General features: G+C 39.2%; 1 protein-coding gene across 1 annotated transcript in view; it reads left to right on the top strand.

Annotated features, from left to right (window-relative positions):
- Positions 1-1,793: 1,793 nt before the first annotated feature.
- Positions 1,794-17,455, top strand: part of LRGUK (leucine rich repeats and guanylate kinase domain containing) — a 50,289-nt gene continuing 34,627 nt past the window's right edge. Inside the window, exons 1-9 of the mRNA XM_010710159.3 lie at positions 1,794-2,633; positions 3,817-3,924; positions 4,569-4,650; positions 5,709-5,809; positions 6,277-6,358; positions 9,128-9,252; positions 12,730-12,873; positions 15,792-15,872; positions 17,315-17,401. Coding sequence (XP_010708461.1) covers positions 2,463-2,633; positions 3,817-3,924; positions 4,569-4,650; positions 5,709-5,809; positions 6,277-6,358; positions 9,128-9,252; positions 12,730-12,873; positions 15,792-15,872; positions 17,315-17,401 — 981 coding nt within the window. The 5' untranslated portion in view covers positions 1,794-2,462. The remainder of the gene's footprint in view (positions 2,634-3,816; positions 3,925-4,568; positions 4,651-5,708; positions 5,810-6,276; positions 6,359-9,127; positions 9,253-12,729; positions 12,874-15,791; positions 15,873-17,314; positions 17,402-17,455) is intronic.

The raw sequence follows: 17,455 nt of genomic DNA, 5'->3' as shown, positions 1-17,455 counted from the left end.
CTGCAGTGATTTTCTCAGTCCCAGCACACGTCCCTATGGATGTTTCTCCTGCTGTAGGTGCTTATGGATGCAGTAGAGATCTGGCTTAGCTGGCAGCGTGCTCCTCTTTTTGTGGTTGCTGGATGTCAGACTGCCAAAACTGTCATCTGGAAAAAGAGGTACTCTGCAGTTTTCTCTGTCTAAAACTTCATAGCTTTTCCATAGCACAAAGCTTGCCCAGCTTGTAGATAGCTCGAAGCCCTTTTAAAGTCCTTTGAATAAGCCCCACTGAAAGATAAATGTTTCTGCAACTCAATTGGGTTAAAGGTGTGCCACCTCTCTTGGGGATGACCCAATTGCCCTCTCTTTTAAAATATGGGAGGCACAATAAGAAAACCTCCATGACAGTTGAAAGAGGTAGCAAAACTGTCCTATTTCACTGCAGCAGTATTTTACAGCCAGAAAGCTCACAGAGCCTTGTGCAATATAAAGCTCCATGTAAGTGATGTTTCAGGTTTGCAGAGAGCAGATATTTGTACATGCTCAGTGTTTGCTGACTGTGTGTTGGCTTATGGTTCTCCTGTGCTTATTGAATGGGGAAGGCAGTGGGAAGCCAGGGAACACTGGTTAGCCAAATGAGGGCAGCCCTCCCGTATTGTTTGCAGCCCAGGGTGTGAGTAGAGTAGAGTAGAGTAGAGTAGAGTAGAGTAGAGTGGAGTAGAGTAAAGTAAAGTGGGTAGGGTAGGGTAGGATAGGATAGGATAGGATAGGATAGGATAGGATAGGATAGGATAGGATAGGATAGGATAGGATAGGATAGTTGGAACCAACCTAAAAGATCACCAAGTCCAACTGTCTGACCACTTCAAAGCTAACCAAAAGTTAAAGCATATTATTAAGGGCATAACCCAAATACCTCTTGAACACTGACAGGCATCAACCACCGCTCTAGGAAGCCTGCTCTCATCAAGCAGCTCCTGCTTGGCTTTGAAGCTCTGGCATCAAAAGAAGCATGGCCAGCAGGGTGAGGGAGGTGATCCTGCCCCTCTACTCTGTGCTGGTAAGGTCTCACCTGCAGTAATGCATCCAGATATGGAATCTTCAGTATAGGAGAGACATAGACCTGCTGGAGCACATCCAGGGGAGACCACAAAAGTGATCAAACGGATAAAACACTTCCCCAGGCTGAGAGAGCTGTGCCTGATCAGCTTGGAGAAGAGGAGGCTCTGGGGAGACCTGATAGTGGCCTTTCAATATCTAAAGGGGGGGCTGGGAGAAAGAAAGGGACCAACTCCTTAGCAGGGTCTGTTGTGACAGGACATGGGGAAATGCTTACAAATGAAAAGAGGGAAGATTTGGACTGGATATAAAGAAAAATAATAAGGGTGGTGAGGCACTGGCAGAGGTTGCCCATAGGGATCGCACTGGAGCAGGCTCTGAGCACACTGATCTAGTTATAGGTATCCCTGCTCATTGCAGAAGAGTTGGACTAGATGACCTTTCAAGGTTCCTTCCAACTCAATCAATTCTATGACTCTATGATTCTAAAAGCCTCCCTATGCGTATCCTGACAGGACTCACCCTTCCCCTTCAGGATTTTCCATCTTTCCACAAGCTCTCCATCCTGTACCTTTGCTGCCCTCCTCTGAACACAGCCCCAGCCATGCCCTATCTGGAGAAAAGCCATTGCAGGGCAGCCACTGTGCCCAGAGGGGTCTGGGAGGAGGCACACGGTACTTAGTGGAAAAAGAGTAAATCTCATTAAGGGTTTTAACATTTATGGCCGGCGAGATAATGAAGGAAGGCAATTTGGGGTAGCTTTATTGCAGTTATCATAATGTTTCCCTGAAGCACAGAGATAAAAGTCAGTGGATGGTGTCCAGAAGGAGGTTTTATGTCCTTTTTTTTCTCTCTTTTTTTTTAAAAACAACAATTGAAATCAAAGATGGGTGTCCTTTAATGAACACAGGTGGAGAACGCAATTATGTGGCAACAAAAAGCTGAATTTCAGGACTGTCAGCTGGCTGCCATGGTCCACATTGGAGAGCCACTGCAATTAGCACGAATCCGTTGTCTCCCACAAATTGTTTTACCACGAGGAGCAGTATTCTCCCCATAGGGCCAAAACACAAACGGAGGAGGAGTTGGAACCGTAAGAAAATAGCTGTGTGAGGAGGGCGGCTGAGGAAGGCGGCTTTGAGGCAGACTACAACTCCCAAGATGCTCTGCGGCACGCCTGTCCCCTAGGGCGAGTTGCGCGCTGAGAACTACAACTCCCAGCGTGCACCGCTCCAACTGTTGCTTTCCGATTGGCTGGCTGTCGGGATGGCGTGGATGGGGGGGAGGGGAAGGCGGTGCTTTTCCCGTCTCCATGAGAACAAGAGAGTAAACAAGATGGCGGCTGCTTGAGCTGAGGGCTGAGCTCGGGTGCGAAGCGCCGATAACGCAGATTTCTCTGCCTCTCTGCTCCTTTCTCACAGTTCATGGCGGGGACCGAGGAGAAGCAAGGAGAAGAGCTGCCCGTTCCTTTTCCTTACCGCCTGCACGAATTCTCCCAGGGGTACTCCGAGGTGCCCGGCCTGCTGCACAGCCTTCCTCACCAAGAGGATGAAGAGGAGAAAGAGGATGAGATCAAGGATTTGCAGCCCATAGAGGTTCACCTCAGAGCTTCCCCAGCTGTTTGGGAAGGGGTGTGCCTATAGGGACAGTGTCGTTTCCCTCCTCATCTCTCAGGGTAGTTGTGGGGGGGGAAGTAGGGAGGTGATGAGGACAAAAGGAAGTGATTTTTCATTTCCCCAACAAGAGAAAAGGATGCTTTGGTGCTTCCCTTTTTTTGTTAGGGTCCTTTCCATCCCTATTGTATGCAGGAGAGTTCTGTATTGCCCCCCACCTCTCCTAGGAAGACTAAGACAAACTAAAATATGGATTAATTAATTAATCCAATGAATATGAATTAGCAAATTAAGTCCCTTTCTTCTATATACCCCCAGCCCTAAATAAGCTCCTGGATCTACCTTCTTGGCTGGGCTTTCGTGTCTACTGCTACAACAATCATGAAAATATCTCTGCAGTCACCGTTGCTATAACATATAGGTGTAATAATTTAAATTATTGCCATTGGAAACATTATTTATCCTTGTCTGTAGATAAAAACATATAGGTGCTATGATTTATATGATTGCCATTGGAAACATTATTTATCCTTGTCTGTAGATAAGAGATCATTGTGTGACTTCTCTTGGCTCATAGGAATTTCACAAGCCATTGGCTTATTTTCTCATTAAATCTACGCAGTGGTTCATTAGTGCCATCTGTCAAGTAGCCTCTTTGGCAAAGAGTGTTCTCTGAAGAGTAGCGCTAGCTGCTCATGCTGAACAAATGTAAAGGGCCTCCAATAACGCGTGTATTGGGGTACAACACAGGGGTTATGTTAGTGCTGATTTGCTGAGATGTTAACATCCATAATCAATGTGAGTTTCATGGCTCAACATCTCTGAAAACAGGCCCTGCTTAATGCTGAGCCTGTAAATCAGAAGGTTAAAAAAAAATCCCAACCAAAAAAAAAAGCATTGGAAGGATTGACTGTGAACCTTTTTCAATGTCTGGAGTTAGCACGTAACGTGTTTCTATTTATCAGTTTTGAGGGCTCTATTCATCATTCTTCCTAATGTGTAGTGCCTTAACAAGGTGATGGAGCACGTAAAGCAGCATTTGACTGAGGTCTTATATTAAACTGTTCCCAGTTGCAGCTCTTAGATTCTATAGATTGGAATTTTGTTTCATAAATCTCCCCTAAACCCATTCCTCTTCCTTTCCCTCCTTTCTGGTGTTTTATAGGAGAGTTTGGAAGGAGTGTTGGATGAAGACACTGTGGCTGAGGGTCTCCACAAGTTGGGGCGCTCAGCGCCTGGTACTGAATACGTTTATCTTAATCTGTCACTTTCAGTAAGTATAAGTGAAGAGCATCATTGTAAAGTGCTTTTCCACTCAAAGGTTTCTTCTTTGTAACAGCAAATAGTTGGCCTGGTAAAATAATTTTAAGAAATAAAATTGTCTGTACCCATCAATTTCCCATACCTGGGACACTTGATAAGACACAACATGGCTTCTACTCACAATTGTCACATCAGGACTGTTCTTTTCACTCAGTTGCAGCAGTAGTAATGTTTTTCCATATTTCCTTTTCAGGTGTGGAAATGTATCTTCATTCTTTAATGAGCTAGAGAAAAAAACAGAAGAACACGCTAAATATTTAAGAAAGCTGCATTCAGTGTCTTCTGGACAGAAAGTTAAAATGGTTGCCTTAAATATTTATTGCTGTAGGCAACTTTTTGTGGAGCCTTGCTTCTGTGGCACTTTCCCTACCTGCAGCTGTCATGGTTGTGTTCTAAAGTATTCTTTTGACATTGTCTCCATGAATGGCTGGTCTACTGGTATAACATGGTCTGCTTTCTGCTGTTCTGTTCAGAGATCCAGCTGGAGGGACCTTGGGGGATGTCTTCAATGTCTTCTGATACTTCACATCTCTTGAGAGAGAAAGGCGAGGTTATACAGTTAGTTATTAAAGTCTCTTTGCTTTATTTTTCCAGGGTCGTGAGTTGAGCAACGTTAACATTCTCTCTAGATACATTCACCTACAGAAGTTGGAACTTTCATATAATAAAATTAATGGTATGTACTAAATACACTAGTAAATTCTTGGATTGTGAAATCATTTAAGATAAGAAATGCAGCGTACCGTGTAGGCTTAATATCACAAACCTTGGTCTACATTTTAATGGCATAACTATGCTGGCTCTACAGACTGAGGCAATGGCTCGATCTTGTCATGGATGATGTATGGACTGTTCAGACTGCTGCACCAGCATATGCTTATCAGTGGGAACATGGAGATTATTGTCCAGTTTATTATCCACAACTAAAATGCAAGCAAGCATGTCAGTACAAGATTAAGGTTGAGACTTTGCACATACAAATGTCACAGTGTGTAAAATTATGGCCAGTACAGTTTTGCAAGCCTTGGGCTATCCTTCCTCAAGGTTTGCCATTGCTGACCAAAGAACAAATAGTACACTGTATTTAGAGAGAGAACTAATGGAGACTGAAGTAAAACCTGTTATCTTCCGCTCCTTTCCTCTGCCTTGTACCCCCCAAACTCATCTTTTTAATTTAAAATGAAAGCAAATGAGCTGTAGTAGCAGCCGATTACAGTATTGCTTTCAACTTCATTTCAGTTGAGGTGCTGAGTTGTGTCATAGCAGCACTTTGGTAGGGCAGCACTTCTCTGTTTTACAGACAGACTGTTAGTAAAAGCAAGCCTAGGTCTGAGCAGAGTGTGAACTTTTTTGTAGTGCTCGTTATTTAGTTATCAGTAATGACTCAAATACTTTTCTCCAATAATTAATAAGTTAGGACAGAGGTAGTCTCTCTGTTACTTTAAACAGAATTAGAATACAGAACTATACTGTGGCTTACAGACAAATATGTTTCCTAATGGAGATTTTATGTGGAATATTTGTTCTTTGATGTTTAGTAATCATCTTTTTTTTTCTAGTACAAGGCATTAATGTATCTGATTTCTGCATTTCAAACACTGCTTTCTGAATGTGTAATCACGAGCTGATTTTCAGTTGCTATTCAGTTGAACATAATTATCACATTCTGACATGATGACATCTGCATTTACCTATGCATTCATGTAAAGCATTTGGCATTTGTTTTGTTATTAGATCTTTCTTGTGTCAGTCAGATGCCTTATTTACTAGAACTGAACGCTTCCAACAACAAATTGACTACATATTTTGGTTTTAAGCCACCGAAAAATCTCAAGGTAAGTTGCAAATAGATGCATTTTATAGGTTCAATTCAGAATGGTTTTTTAAATCAGCTTTAGACATTGTGTTTGGATGTGTACAGAAGCCAACTTTTGAGCTTTCCTTGTTCTTCTCTGATACTTCATTTGACATTTTAGTATATTTTCCAAACGTCTGGGTTTTTACATTGTATGTTTCAGTCTTTTATTTTCTTACACCTTCTGAACCTCAGCATTCCATGGGAAGGTATATTTTTAATACATATGCATAATTGCAGGACCACTAATGATAAGTTTGTTTGAAAAAAAGTAGTTTTTAATTCCTTCTTGTAAAAATGAGCCTTCCTGCTTAGGTTGGTTTTAATGTTGATGTTCTTCTAACTTCTGTATAATTGATCACAAGTTTAATATAACAGCTATTTAATTTCACAAGATATCTATAAGAGGTGAAAAAAGAAACTAATTTTGTCTTCCTTTCTCTTCAGGAAGTAGATTTTTCACACAATCAAATACCTAAAATGCAAGATTTGTCAGCATACCAGTCACTAACTAAACTCTTGCTGGACTGTATCCTTTATGGAGATTTGAGTGGAAGAAATGTTGCTTGTTTGCTTTATGAACAACTTTTTGCTTCAAGACGTTCTTTGTATTTTTTCCTTCATGTCATGCTTTTCTTTAGAAGGAAGATTAAGCATTGTAATTCTGATTGTGATACTGATCTGAATTTACTGAGTTTAATGAGTTAAAGGTGTTTGTATATGTATGTAAAGTTAGCCTGCCAGAGGAACACAGAAAATCTTCAACTTTGCATCATGTTAAACTGAAAACGTGACATGTCACGCTGCCTTCACATAGCAGAGCTAATAAATAACCCCGCTGTTTTTAAATAAGAGAAGTTAATAGGAAATCAGCCTGGAACACTAAGATCCCTTAAGTGAAAAAGTTGTGTGTTATTTAATCTTAGACTTAGCTACTATTACTGAGGGCCTATGGAGGCTCTATGGAGAACAAGGCTGTTTAGTGCTAGTGAAGAGAATCTTTAAGTGAGAGGAAATTTCCTGGAGTATACCATTGCATACACACACACAGGCAGAATATTCTGCTACACAGAATCACAGAATGGCTTGGGTTGGAAGGGACCTCAAGGATCATGAAGCTCCAACCCCCCTGCCACATGCAGGCCACCAACCTCCACATTTAATACCAGACAAGGCTGCCCAGGGCCCCATCCAACCTGGCCTTGAACACCTCCAGGGACAGGGAAACCACAGTGTCACTGGTTCTTATTTTGCATGACTAAAAACACTATTGTGGCAGAAATCAGATAAGTATGAAACTGCTGATAGAATTTCTCTATTGCTTACTTTTCTAAGGTTGTTCATAGTGCTCTTAGTTTCTGTATAGACTATATATGCTTCTTTGAAAACTCTTCTGGAGCTTCACAGCAACGTGTGGCCTCATTTACAATTGCTTCCTGAAGCCTTGCAACCCTTTCCTCTTTGCTTCATAAGTTGCATCTTGATGTTCTGCTCTCTGAAAAGAAGTCAGCAGGCTGTTGCAGTTTTTTTTCCTGTCTCTTGCCCTTAAAGTAGCCCATTACCTAACAGTATTATTACAATGTCTTTTTAATGTAGGGACAGATAAAGCATTGGCAAGGTTTCCAGGTTACCTTATTCACACGTTTTACAAGGTGTGCAGGTGACATAATTCTTGCCAGAAAATGGCATTGAGATGCTATTCCTTTGCAATTCTAATTTTCCATCATAGTGCAAAAAATACATATATATGACAAAAATGAAAAGGGAAAAAGAACAGATTTTTATATTATGGATCTGAATCAGTATTTTTTCATTTGGTTGAAATGCTACAGCATGCTGTCTTCAGTTTCTTCATTTGCACTGATGCCAGTGTAACGGAAATAAAAGCTGTTTCATGTGTATGATTATAATGGGACACTCAGAAACAGAGGCAAATGAGGACAGAATTTAGAACAGTAAAGTAACACTGTTCTTAACCCACGTCAGGCATTCCTCACGGAAGACATGGCAGACAAAACAAGCTGTTCTTTGTAACCATAAATGGAAAAAAAAATTAATAATAAATATTGTGCAGTCGTGGAAATGTTTGGCATGCATTTCCTTTTTGACAGCAACTAAGCATTTCTTACCATATTTAAATGAATTCTAATGCAGATGGTAAGGTCATTGTAACTTTCTTTCTGACAGGTGCACATAGAAGCATACCTGACAGGAGTATAAATGAGTTTTCAAGGAGGAAGCTGCCCAAACCGGAGAGGAGACAGCTTGGACAATAATAGCTGACAAGGCATTCTAGTGGGCTGTTAGAAAACTGATTATATTAGTTCTTAGTGCTGAGCAATTTGCTGCCTCATATTGATGCTTATGGCTTAAACCTGTTTGTCTCGAAACAGGCTGGTGCTTGTGTTTACTGGCAGTGAATGATTTGTTGATCTCCTTCATATCGACCTTACTTCTTTGCTCACTAAAGCTTTTCCTCCTTGGTTGAAAGAGGAGCAGTCCCATGCTGTATTTGCATCAATGAATATCTGTCAGCTATCAGTGCTTGTGCATGGTTCTGGTTTCTTTCCTAAGTGTAGAAGACAGCCAAGTGAGCTCCTTTGAAAAGATAAATCTCAGCTTCCCAGCACATTTCTTCTCCTCTCCTTTCCTACCTCAGCCTGTGAGTGCAGAACTTAGAGGTAGAATATAATTAAGTCCTCATATAAGATGGTGGCTAAGAAAAAAAATAACAACAACAAAAAAAAACAGTGTAAGGTTATGGTTATTAAAAAGGATTATGTTGGCACTGTCTAAGCTTACATTTCATTTAGATTTACAATATCATTCAGAGTTAGAAGAAAAAAATCCAGATAACTTGTCCACTGCCTGATAAGAGTGAGAACTCATCTGTTTTTGCAGGCAGAGTTCATTATCTTGAGTCAATTAAAAAATGTTTTCTTCTGAGATTGCCTAAAGGCATTTCTCTGTGTCCTGCTTGTTCTGGCTATTTTGCTTGGTTATGTCACTTGTTTTTCATATAAATAATTCCACATTGGACACTTATCCACAAAAAAGGAAAGGAGGGTAAATTAAGTCTGCAGTTCCACAGAAAGTTGTATCATTCAAACAAGGAAGCAGTACTTTTCAGAGCAGGCCTGGGCATGAGCAGCTGGGATGTTAAACTCTTTAGCGTGAAGCATTTGATGTCCAGCTCCCCATACCACAAACTTCAATCCCAGTGAGTAATGTGGTCAGCAATTATTGCTATAATTTTTGCATCCAATTATTTTCCTTGATTTCCAAATCCTTTACCAAGTTAATAACATAGAGGAAATAAGAGGACTGGAGAGGTGTCATAGTCTGACTCACCTTAGTTTGTCACACAACAGACTCACTGCAATCAGTGGCCTTGAGAACTTACCTATCAGAATACTCAATCTGGTAAGAAAGTATTTCGTATTGTTTTACTGTCAATCTTTATCAATATATTAAGGCCATAATAAAAGTGAAGTTAATTACATAACACATTTTCAAAGACACTACTCCAGCTGTCCATCTTCCATGCCCATCCTCCAACCATGTCCACTAAACTGTGGCCTTTAGTGCCAGATCTTCACATTTCTTGAATGCCTCCAGAGATGATGGCTCCACCACCTCCCTGGGCAGCCCGTTCTAATAATTCACCACTCTTTTTGAGATTTTTTTCCTAATATCCAACTGAACCTCACTTGGTACAACTTAAAGCCATTGCTTCTTGTCCTGACACTGGTTACCTTCAGAGATACATTTCCTCAAAGCTGTGTTTGTGATGGCAGTGAGCTAGGACACAAGAGAAAAAGGAGGACTGAGCAGCTTGCATTCATTTTTAGAAAACAAGTTTAGTATGCAAATATGGTCAGTTATTAAAGGATCTTGGATTTATCTTTAAGGATTTTGTAATGCAGCTGAAAGTCTTACATTCCTAATTTTGCATGAAGAAATCAGGGTATCATAGAGTTATCATAGAATGATAGAATGGCCTGGGTTGAAAAGGACCACAATGATCATCCAGTTTCAACTTCTCTGCTATGTGCAGGGTCACCAACCACCAGACCAGGCTGCCCAGAGCCACATCCAGCCTGGCCTTGAATGCCTGTGGGGATGGGGCATCCACAACCTCCTTGGGCAGCCTGTTCCAGGGTATATTTGCAATACAACATTTCTGGGGCATATTTTAGATTTTTAGTGGGATTTATCTCATCTGGTTACAGATTTCTGCAGTGTAGATCACTGCATCAGAGCTTGTTCTCTGCTGCCTCAAAAATCATTGGAGAGAAATGGACATCTAAACTACTGCATTATCCTCATCCTCAGTGGATGACATCTCTCTTAACGCAAGTTGCATTAGTCCTTGGAAGCATCTCTTCCTCTCTGTTGGTTATAAAGATTGCTGAGGATTAACTAACCCATTGTAGATCTCTATCTGTCAACGCCTACACTTGTTTGAGTGCATCTGGCCCTTTTTAGAGTCTTGGAAAGTATTTATCCCAGTATTCCTCAGTTCCACCTCAGTAAAATGTTAACAGCAACCATTTCTTCTAAATTATTTCAAGATGCATAGAAGGAAGAGCTATCAGCATAGAGGCTGCAAAGTACAAGCAAAAACTACTTTTAATGCAATTATATATATATATATAATGCTATAAAATACAAGTCTACATCTTAACAGGTTTTACTTTGTAATAGTACTTTAAAATAGTAATTTAAAACTGAGTATGAAAAAGCTATACATAGAAATATGTTCATATCTGCTACATTAGTGTTAAGCACCTACATAAATATTTTAGGTAAAGCGAATGAATCCTTTATTCAAGTATAGAATTCTTTTTCAATCCTTTTATAATTTTTAAGATTTTTTTATGTCTGTGCTGTAGTAATTCATGTAGAAGAGCAGAAGTAAGGTCTGTGCCCATCGCTGCCTGATTGTCCCTCATACTTTTTGCTGTTTTGGTACAGGCATTTGCATTCATAAGTGGGCAGTTGTATATTTTGAATAATATATTCAAAAATCATTCAGCAGTATATATTTAATGGATTTATATTTCTATCTAATGCCTTCAGTGGCAATAATACTATTTTTTTCTAATTTTTAGTGGAAAAGATTGGCAAAATCTTGTCTAGAAGTTTTGAAATGAACTGTAAGAGTATGAAAATCTAAGCTGACAGGAAAATCTTTTCTCTAAATAACTCTTCTCTTTACTAAATTGCTTAGCCATTGTGTACCTTGATTTCCTCATCTGTTAAAAGGCCTAATAATAATTCTGTTAGTAATGGTTATCTGCTCTGTGAAATGCTTTGGAGATCGTGTTAACAGCTAAGGCTTATTAATATGAACACGTTCTTCAGTTTGGGTTCTTACATGCTGATACGATTATTTATCCAACTGTTTGTCTTTTTTAATTAGCAAAGTAGATAGTCATATGAAAATTATGTAAATAGACAGATTTTAGGATAGTGTTTTCTTTTACTAATTAGAGTAAGATGCAGTTCCTCTTTTTTTTCCCCCTCTCTACCCATTGATTCAGATTCCCTTTCTATTTTCCATTGAGCTTTCAGGTAGAAGAGTAGTAAAGGTCTGAAGTTTGGAAGAAAGACTTCAGAAACAGTAAATACTGCCTAACTATTGCAAAAAAAGCCTCTGTTCTGCTTAAGCTTGCAAAAAATAACAAGTTCAACTCTAATGAACTGGGCTCTTAGGAATTTTATGCTTAGCAAGAAAGGACCTCTATACAAATCTCTTTTGTTCACAGAATTTTATGTGTACCTCTTGCATAGCATTTTGCAACTAGAACTCTGAGCTTTATCTTATTAAGGAGGTCTAACAGCGTACAGAAAGAGAGAGCCTCCATGCTATTAATAACCTAATTAAAGATTTAAAAGTCAGGAAAAATGTCAAGGACAGACAACTGGATTAACATTAGAGTCAGCTGGCTTATTTATTTCAACAGTTCCTAAATATTTATAAATAGAATATGAGGCTTCTAAAGTTTCAGCACAAGGTGATGCTGATGGAAAAATATAACTTGCAAGGTTATAGGGAGAGAAACATGTTGAGAGGCCATCTGGGTACATGTAGCCACCGAGACAGAGATGAGTGGAGAATCCTGCATGTTGTATCTGTTTAGAGTTCGTAGCAGGAATGAGTGTATGATTTGTGGGGTCCTGAGAAATGAAGCCATCTGGTGTCCCGTGATTAATATAGTTGTTCTATCTTGTAACTTGTTTGGAAGCAATGTAAAACAATGATAATTGCTCGAGTTCCCAAAAGCTTAGGTAATTTCCTGTCCAGGTGAACTTACAGTAGAGGTAGTTAGGGGGGTTTTTTTGGAACATTTCTGGGCATGCTGTCACTGACAGCAAATTGTCTTCACTTTGCACTTATTAATGAACTTCTGTATCCTAAAGAGATTTTATAGATTACCTGTAGAAGAGAAGACAGTACTGTTTTTTTCTACCTTAATATTTTCATTATTTATTCTCTAATCATAAATGTAAACATAAACATAATTATATGTATGTATGTATATTGTATGTATTCTATATTTTTATGTGTATATCTATTTTCTAAATTTGAGTTTGATAGTGGCAAGCATACTCTAGGCAGTATGATCTCAAAAAGAATGCTAGAGCTCATTTTATACTGTTGTTGTCACTTGCTGTTATTCAAGGTGAGCAGAAGATAAGTTAATCAGAAGGTAGTTCTTTTTTCCTTGAGGAGTATGGAAAGCTGCAATATGTCATCTCATGATGGGGCCAATGCATAAAAGGCCTGTTTGTAATAGGATTCTCAATAATAAAGTGAACACTGTTCTTCCTCAGAGGTGTTGTTTCCCATCTGTAGAACTTTATCAGACTTCATATGTTTTCCTGTATTCTTAGAGCTCTAACCTGCTTGAGAAGATAACGGGCTTGGATAGCTTGAAAACTCTATGGAAGCTGGACCTTTCTAGCAATAAAATAGCTACACTAGAAGGCTTGGAGAGACATGATCTACTAGAGGTGATCAATCTAGAGGATAACAAGGTAACATATTTAATATTGATCTCAACTTTCTGAGAATGCATCCTTTTTTGTTTCTCCTTAAATCTGATCCCTTGAAACATCAAACAATGAATCTTACAATACTGCAAGAAAGGAATATTAGAAAAGATGCCATTTTTCCTTTGGTGTTTTGCTCCAGTATTGTTTCATATGTTGATTAGTAGTGTATTTCTCAGGCCTTATTTGACATCTCCAGGTTTATTGTTATGTAAGGATCACTTCTGTCGTATTTAGTGCTCGTGTACATAAAGAACTAACAGAATTCCTTTGTGTAGATACGATAGAGGTGAGTATTGGTGGGGTTTTTTTCAGTTTGATTATTCTTGAGGATCTTTACTTACATCACAGCCTTCCTACTGTCAGGAGGGTTTGCTAATATCTCTCAGCCCAATTTTACGACCACAGTTTCTTCTGAGCTCTCAAGTGGTACATTTCTGTAAGGCAGAACTGCGTGTACTCTCCTATAAATTGTGTTTTGTTCTGCAGCAGGATTTTCACAGGGAGTACAATGATACAATCCAACTCATTTGTATTTGAATTTTGAAACCCAGGCTACATATACCTAATCCTTTTGATATTGAGTTCCCAGAGTCTCTAACTGAAAAGACTGTCAATTCATGAATCATTCTGACATCAAAGATAGATCTGCATGTGGAAAAAAAATGAAGAAAATGAGAAATAATAGTATAAACCAGGAACTGAACATTTTCTGTAATTTTTCCCCCCGCAATATACATTTATAAGAGAAGAGGAGTACAATACACTATGAATTCTTTTTCTCATGATGTGTTCAGGTTGACATTTCAAGGTGCATCAGTGTTTGAAATTACACAAGACAGGAAACTATCTAATGGTGTAGTTGTTATTAGTATTAATAACACCACTTCCATTGCCTCATATAGATTCTACTGTTCTTCATGGCACGTAGAAACTATTAATTTTGCCTCATCAAAATCTATCTCTGTTAATGGTGTTGTTGAAGCTGTTTAATGAGTCACCATTTTTGAACATTTCTTTCTGGAGAATAATGTAAAGAGAATATTGGCACAACAGCTTTAGCCTCAAGTTTTATCTGTCTAAAAAAGCTGCGTTAAGGGTTCTCGCTGGAACTCATTGTTCCAAGGTAAAGTTAGGTTGGTCTGCCTGCATCTGTGGTGAGAGTAGGATGCCAGCTTGGTGTCCCTGGAGACTGGGTGGACATGATATTCTGCAGATCTGTAGGGCCAGTCAGCAGACATAGGACAGAACTCTCAATGTTTCATTTCACTTCTGCATCCACAAGGTGGAATTGTCTCTCTGGAGTAATCCCACATGCTGTCAGTTGGGCCGATGAGGACAGTAGGTTTGTTCTGCAGTATGTAGCTCTCACACTTATCATAGAATGGCCTGGGTTGAAAAGGATCAAAATGATTGTCTACTTTCAACCCCCCTGGTGTGTGCAGGGTTGCCAGCCACTAGACCAGGCTGCCCAGAGCCACATCCAGCCTGGCCTTGAATGCCTCCAGGGATGGGGCATCCACAACCTCCTTGGGCAACCTGTTCCAGTGTGTCACCACCCTCTGTGTGAAAAACTCCTTCCTAATATCTAACCTATACCTTCCCTGTCTAAGTTTAAAACATTCCCCCTTGTCCTGTCACTATCCACACTCATGAACAGCCGTTCCCCTTCCTGTTTATGTGCTCCCTTCAAGTAGTGGAAGGCCACAATGAGGTCTCCCAGAACCTTCTCTTCTCCAAGTCAGATAAGCCCAATTCCCTCAACCTTTTTCTTAGGAGAGGTGCTCCAGCTCTCTGATCATCTTAGTGGCCCTCCTCTGGACCATTCCAAGAGCTCTACGTCTTTCTTATGTTGGGTGCCCCATGTATAACCCATATACAACCCATACATATTTAGGGGTTTTCAGTTATGGACTGTCGGTTTTCTATGACTTATCTGGGAAATCCACTCAAATGACAACCTAGTCAAAACTGTTCTGCAGGGGGCTTGTTATCTCAGAAGGAGTATTGAATAGAGTGTGGTTGAGATTTGTATTTTTAGAAACCTCATATAAGCTAACTAACACATGGGGATGGTTCAGTCTTCCAACGTTTAAAGAAAATTAATTTCTTTAGAATTCCATTCATCCCAGCCTTGCATGGGTCATGTCCTCTGAAACTGTCTTTTTCCTCTGATTATAAAGTGAAATTGTTAAGTGGCCGATCTGGGCTAATTAATTTACAGATAGCTAAAATGAGTCATTAGGAATTCCTTTTTACCCACTTTGTTTTAACTGATAGCCTTACAACTGTTCACTGGGTGCCACTGGCGTGACTTCATGACTTCACTTTGGGCACACAAGCTTTGGTCAGTCCCACCTAACTTCTAAAGCATAATGGATATGGCTGAGTGCAGCCAACCAAGGTTTTCTTTGTGAATAGATGAGACGTTAAGTGGGATGCATTACCCTCTGGACATAAATAGAGGTAAGAATAAGTATGCTGATGTTTTTCAGTTAAGTGCTGCAAGTTAGATAGTTGAGCTTCAGTGAAAAGAAAATCTCCTTAGAAGGAATTATTTTCGCTAGTCATGAAGCACAAATATAACTGCGGAATTGCCTCACTTAAGCACATCAGCCACATAAAAGTTAAATGTGTTATGGCTTGACGTTTGAAAGAACAGGAAAAACGCAGGTGGTTCGAAATTACTGTGTTATATTGCTTCTCCAGCTAACATCCAAGTTGTCTGCCTTTTGTGGCTGAAAATGCCTTATTGAATGCAGTTAACATGTATACCCAGTTTGTGAGTATAATGACTTCTTTATTTCCAGATTTTAGGAACAGGAATGAAAAACTTTTTTTTTCCCATAGTTATCATTGACTCTGTTGCTGCTAATTTATGTTCTGTTTTTGTTGCTAATTAGATTGCTGAGCTGAGTGAACTTGAAAGTATTCAAGATCTGCCTCTCCTCAGGGCTTTAAATCTTTTGAAAAATCCTGTGCAGGTAAGAAGAAAGTAAAAATGAAGGCAAAAATATGAACCTAGAGCTGCTGTTTTGTGTCACACTAGATTCCATTTAGATTCCTTTTCTGTCTCTGAGAGTAGCCAGGCCATCTCAGGGAATGAGGATTAGAAACAAAGTAGTGATGAGCAGTTGTTCTGCCAGCATGGTTACCCACCTTTCTTTGGGAACTTCCTAGCCAAAGCTATATATGAATCATGTTTCATATCTACACAATAAATCCATGAATTTGATCAATTCCATTTGTTAATACTTTTGCATTCGTAGTATGCAATGATTTGTTTTTGGTAGAAGATCCCACTTTTGTTTGCTTTGAAGGTACAGTCTTGTTCATGGGAAAAACTCAAAGGAACTTAATAGTAGCCCTTTTCAAATAATGTGTCTCTAGAATCTCTATCATCTTTTCATCTTTAGGATTTACTCAGTCCTCGTTTATGGCTCCCTTAATATTCCTCAACTAATGAATTAAACATCTGTTTTACTCAGGTTTTCAAGAAATGTGTAGATGTGGCACTGAGGGACATGGTTTAGTGGGCATGGTGGTAATATGTGGACAGTTAGACTAGCTGATCTTAGAGGTCTTTTTCAACATTAATGATTTTATGATTTACAAAATGTCAGATATACTGACTTTGACTCTGCATTTGTAACTTGTCCTGAGTAATCCAAGATGAATCTTTCCTGACTTTTGTGACTTCTAGATTGCTTGAATTGGTGCTGAATTGACCTTGGTTGGCCTCCACTTGCTCACCAAACCATGCTCTCACTTCCCCTTCTCAGCAAGATGGGGAGAAAATAAGATGAAAACTCTCATGATTCAGAATAAGGACAGGGAGATACCTCACCAATTATGATCACAGGCAAAACAGTCTTGAGTGGGGGAAGATTTATCACCAATTCAAAGTAGAGTAGGCTAGTTAAACCAAAAAAAATGAAAACACATCCTCTCCATCTTCTTACACAGCTCAACCTTTCTTTGACTCTTCTGAAATATGCTGTCCCAGGCCCCCTCCATGTACTGAAGGCCTTTTTTCGTTTACATGACCTTCTCTTAAGCAGATTCTGATCTTATTCCTTTAAATTACTATTTTAATAGCTTACATGAACAACAATCATCTTAAGACAGCCATTTGAGTTTTGGTTATTGGTGTCAACTTTTTATTTGAATTTTAATTATTCGTTTTTATTGTCCCAGACTTAAATTCATTGTTATAAATGCTTATATAATGCAGGTTCTCTTCTAAAGTTCCTACAGTCCTTCTAAGGTTGGAAGTATTAGACATAGATGATTATGTAGTCCCAGAATAGATAGTGCTTTTGGTTCTCCAGCAGTCTTTTTATATCACATTGTATTGAAACCAATTTGATTTCACCTGATAGATATTAAATATTAGATTGATGAATCTAGGTTCTTTTTCCTTCAGGAACAAACAGATTATTGGCTATTGGTGATTTTCATGTTGCAACAACTAACAGAACTGGATCTCAAGAATATTTCAGTGGAAGAAAAGGTATGTAAGTGTATCATTCTGAATTTTTTCTAAGTAAAGAATGCAAATCCAAAA

Source organism: Meleagris gallopavo, chromosome 1 (genome assembly GCF_000146605.3).
Source record: "Meleagris gallopavo isolate NT-WF06-2002-E0010 breed Aviagen turkey brand Nicholas breeding stock chromosome 1, Turkey_5.1, whole genome shotgun sequence".
Lineage (NCBI taxonomy): Eukaryota > Metazoa > Chordata > Aves > Galliformes > Phasianidae > Meleagris > Meleagris gallopavo.
Note: the sequence above shows the minus strand (reverse complement) of the source record. Positions and strands in the feature narration are given on the sequence as shown.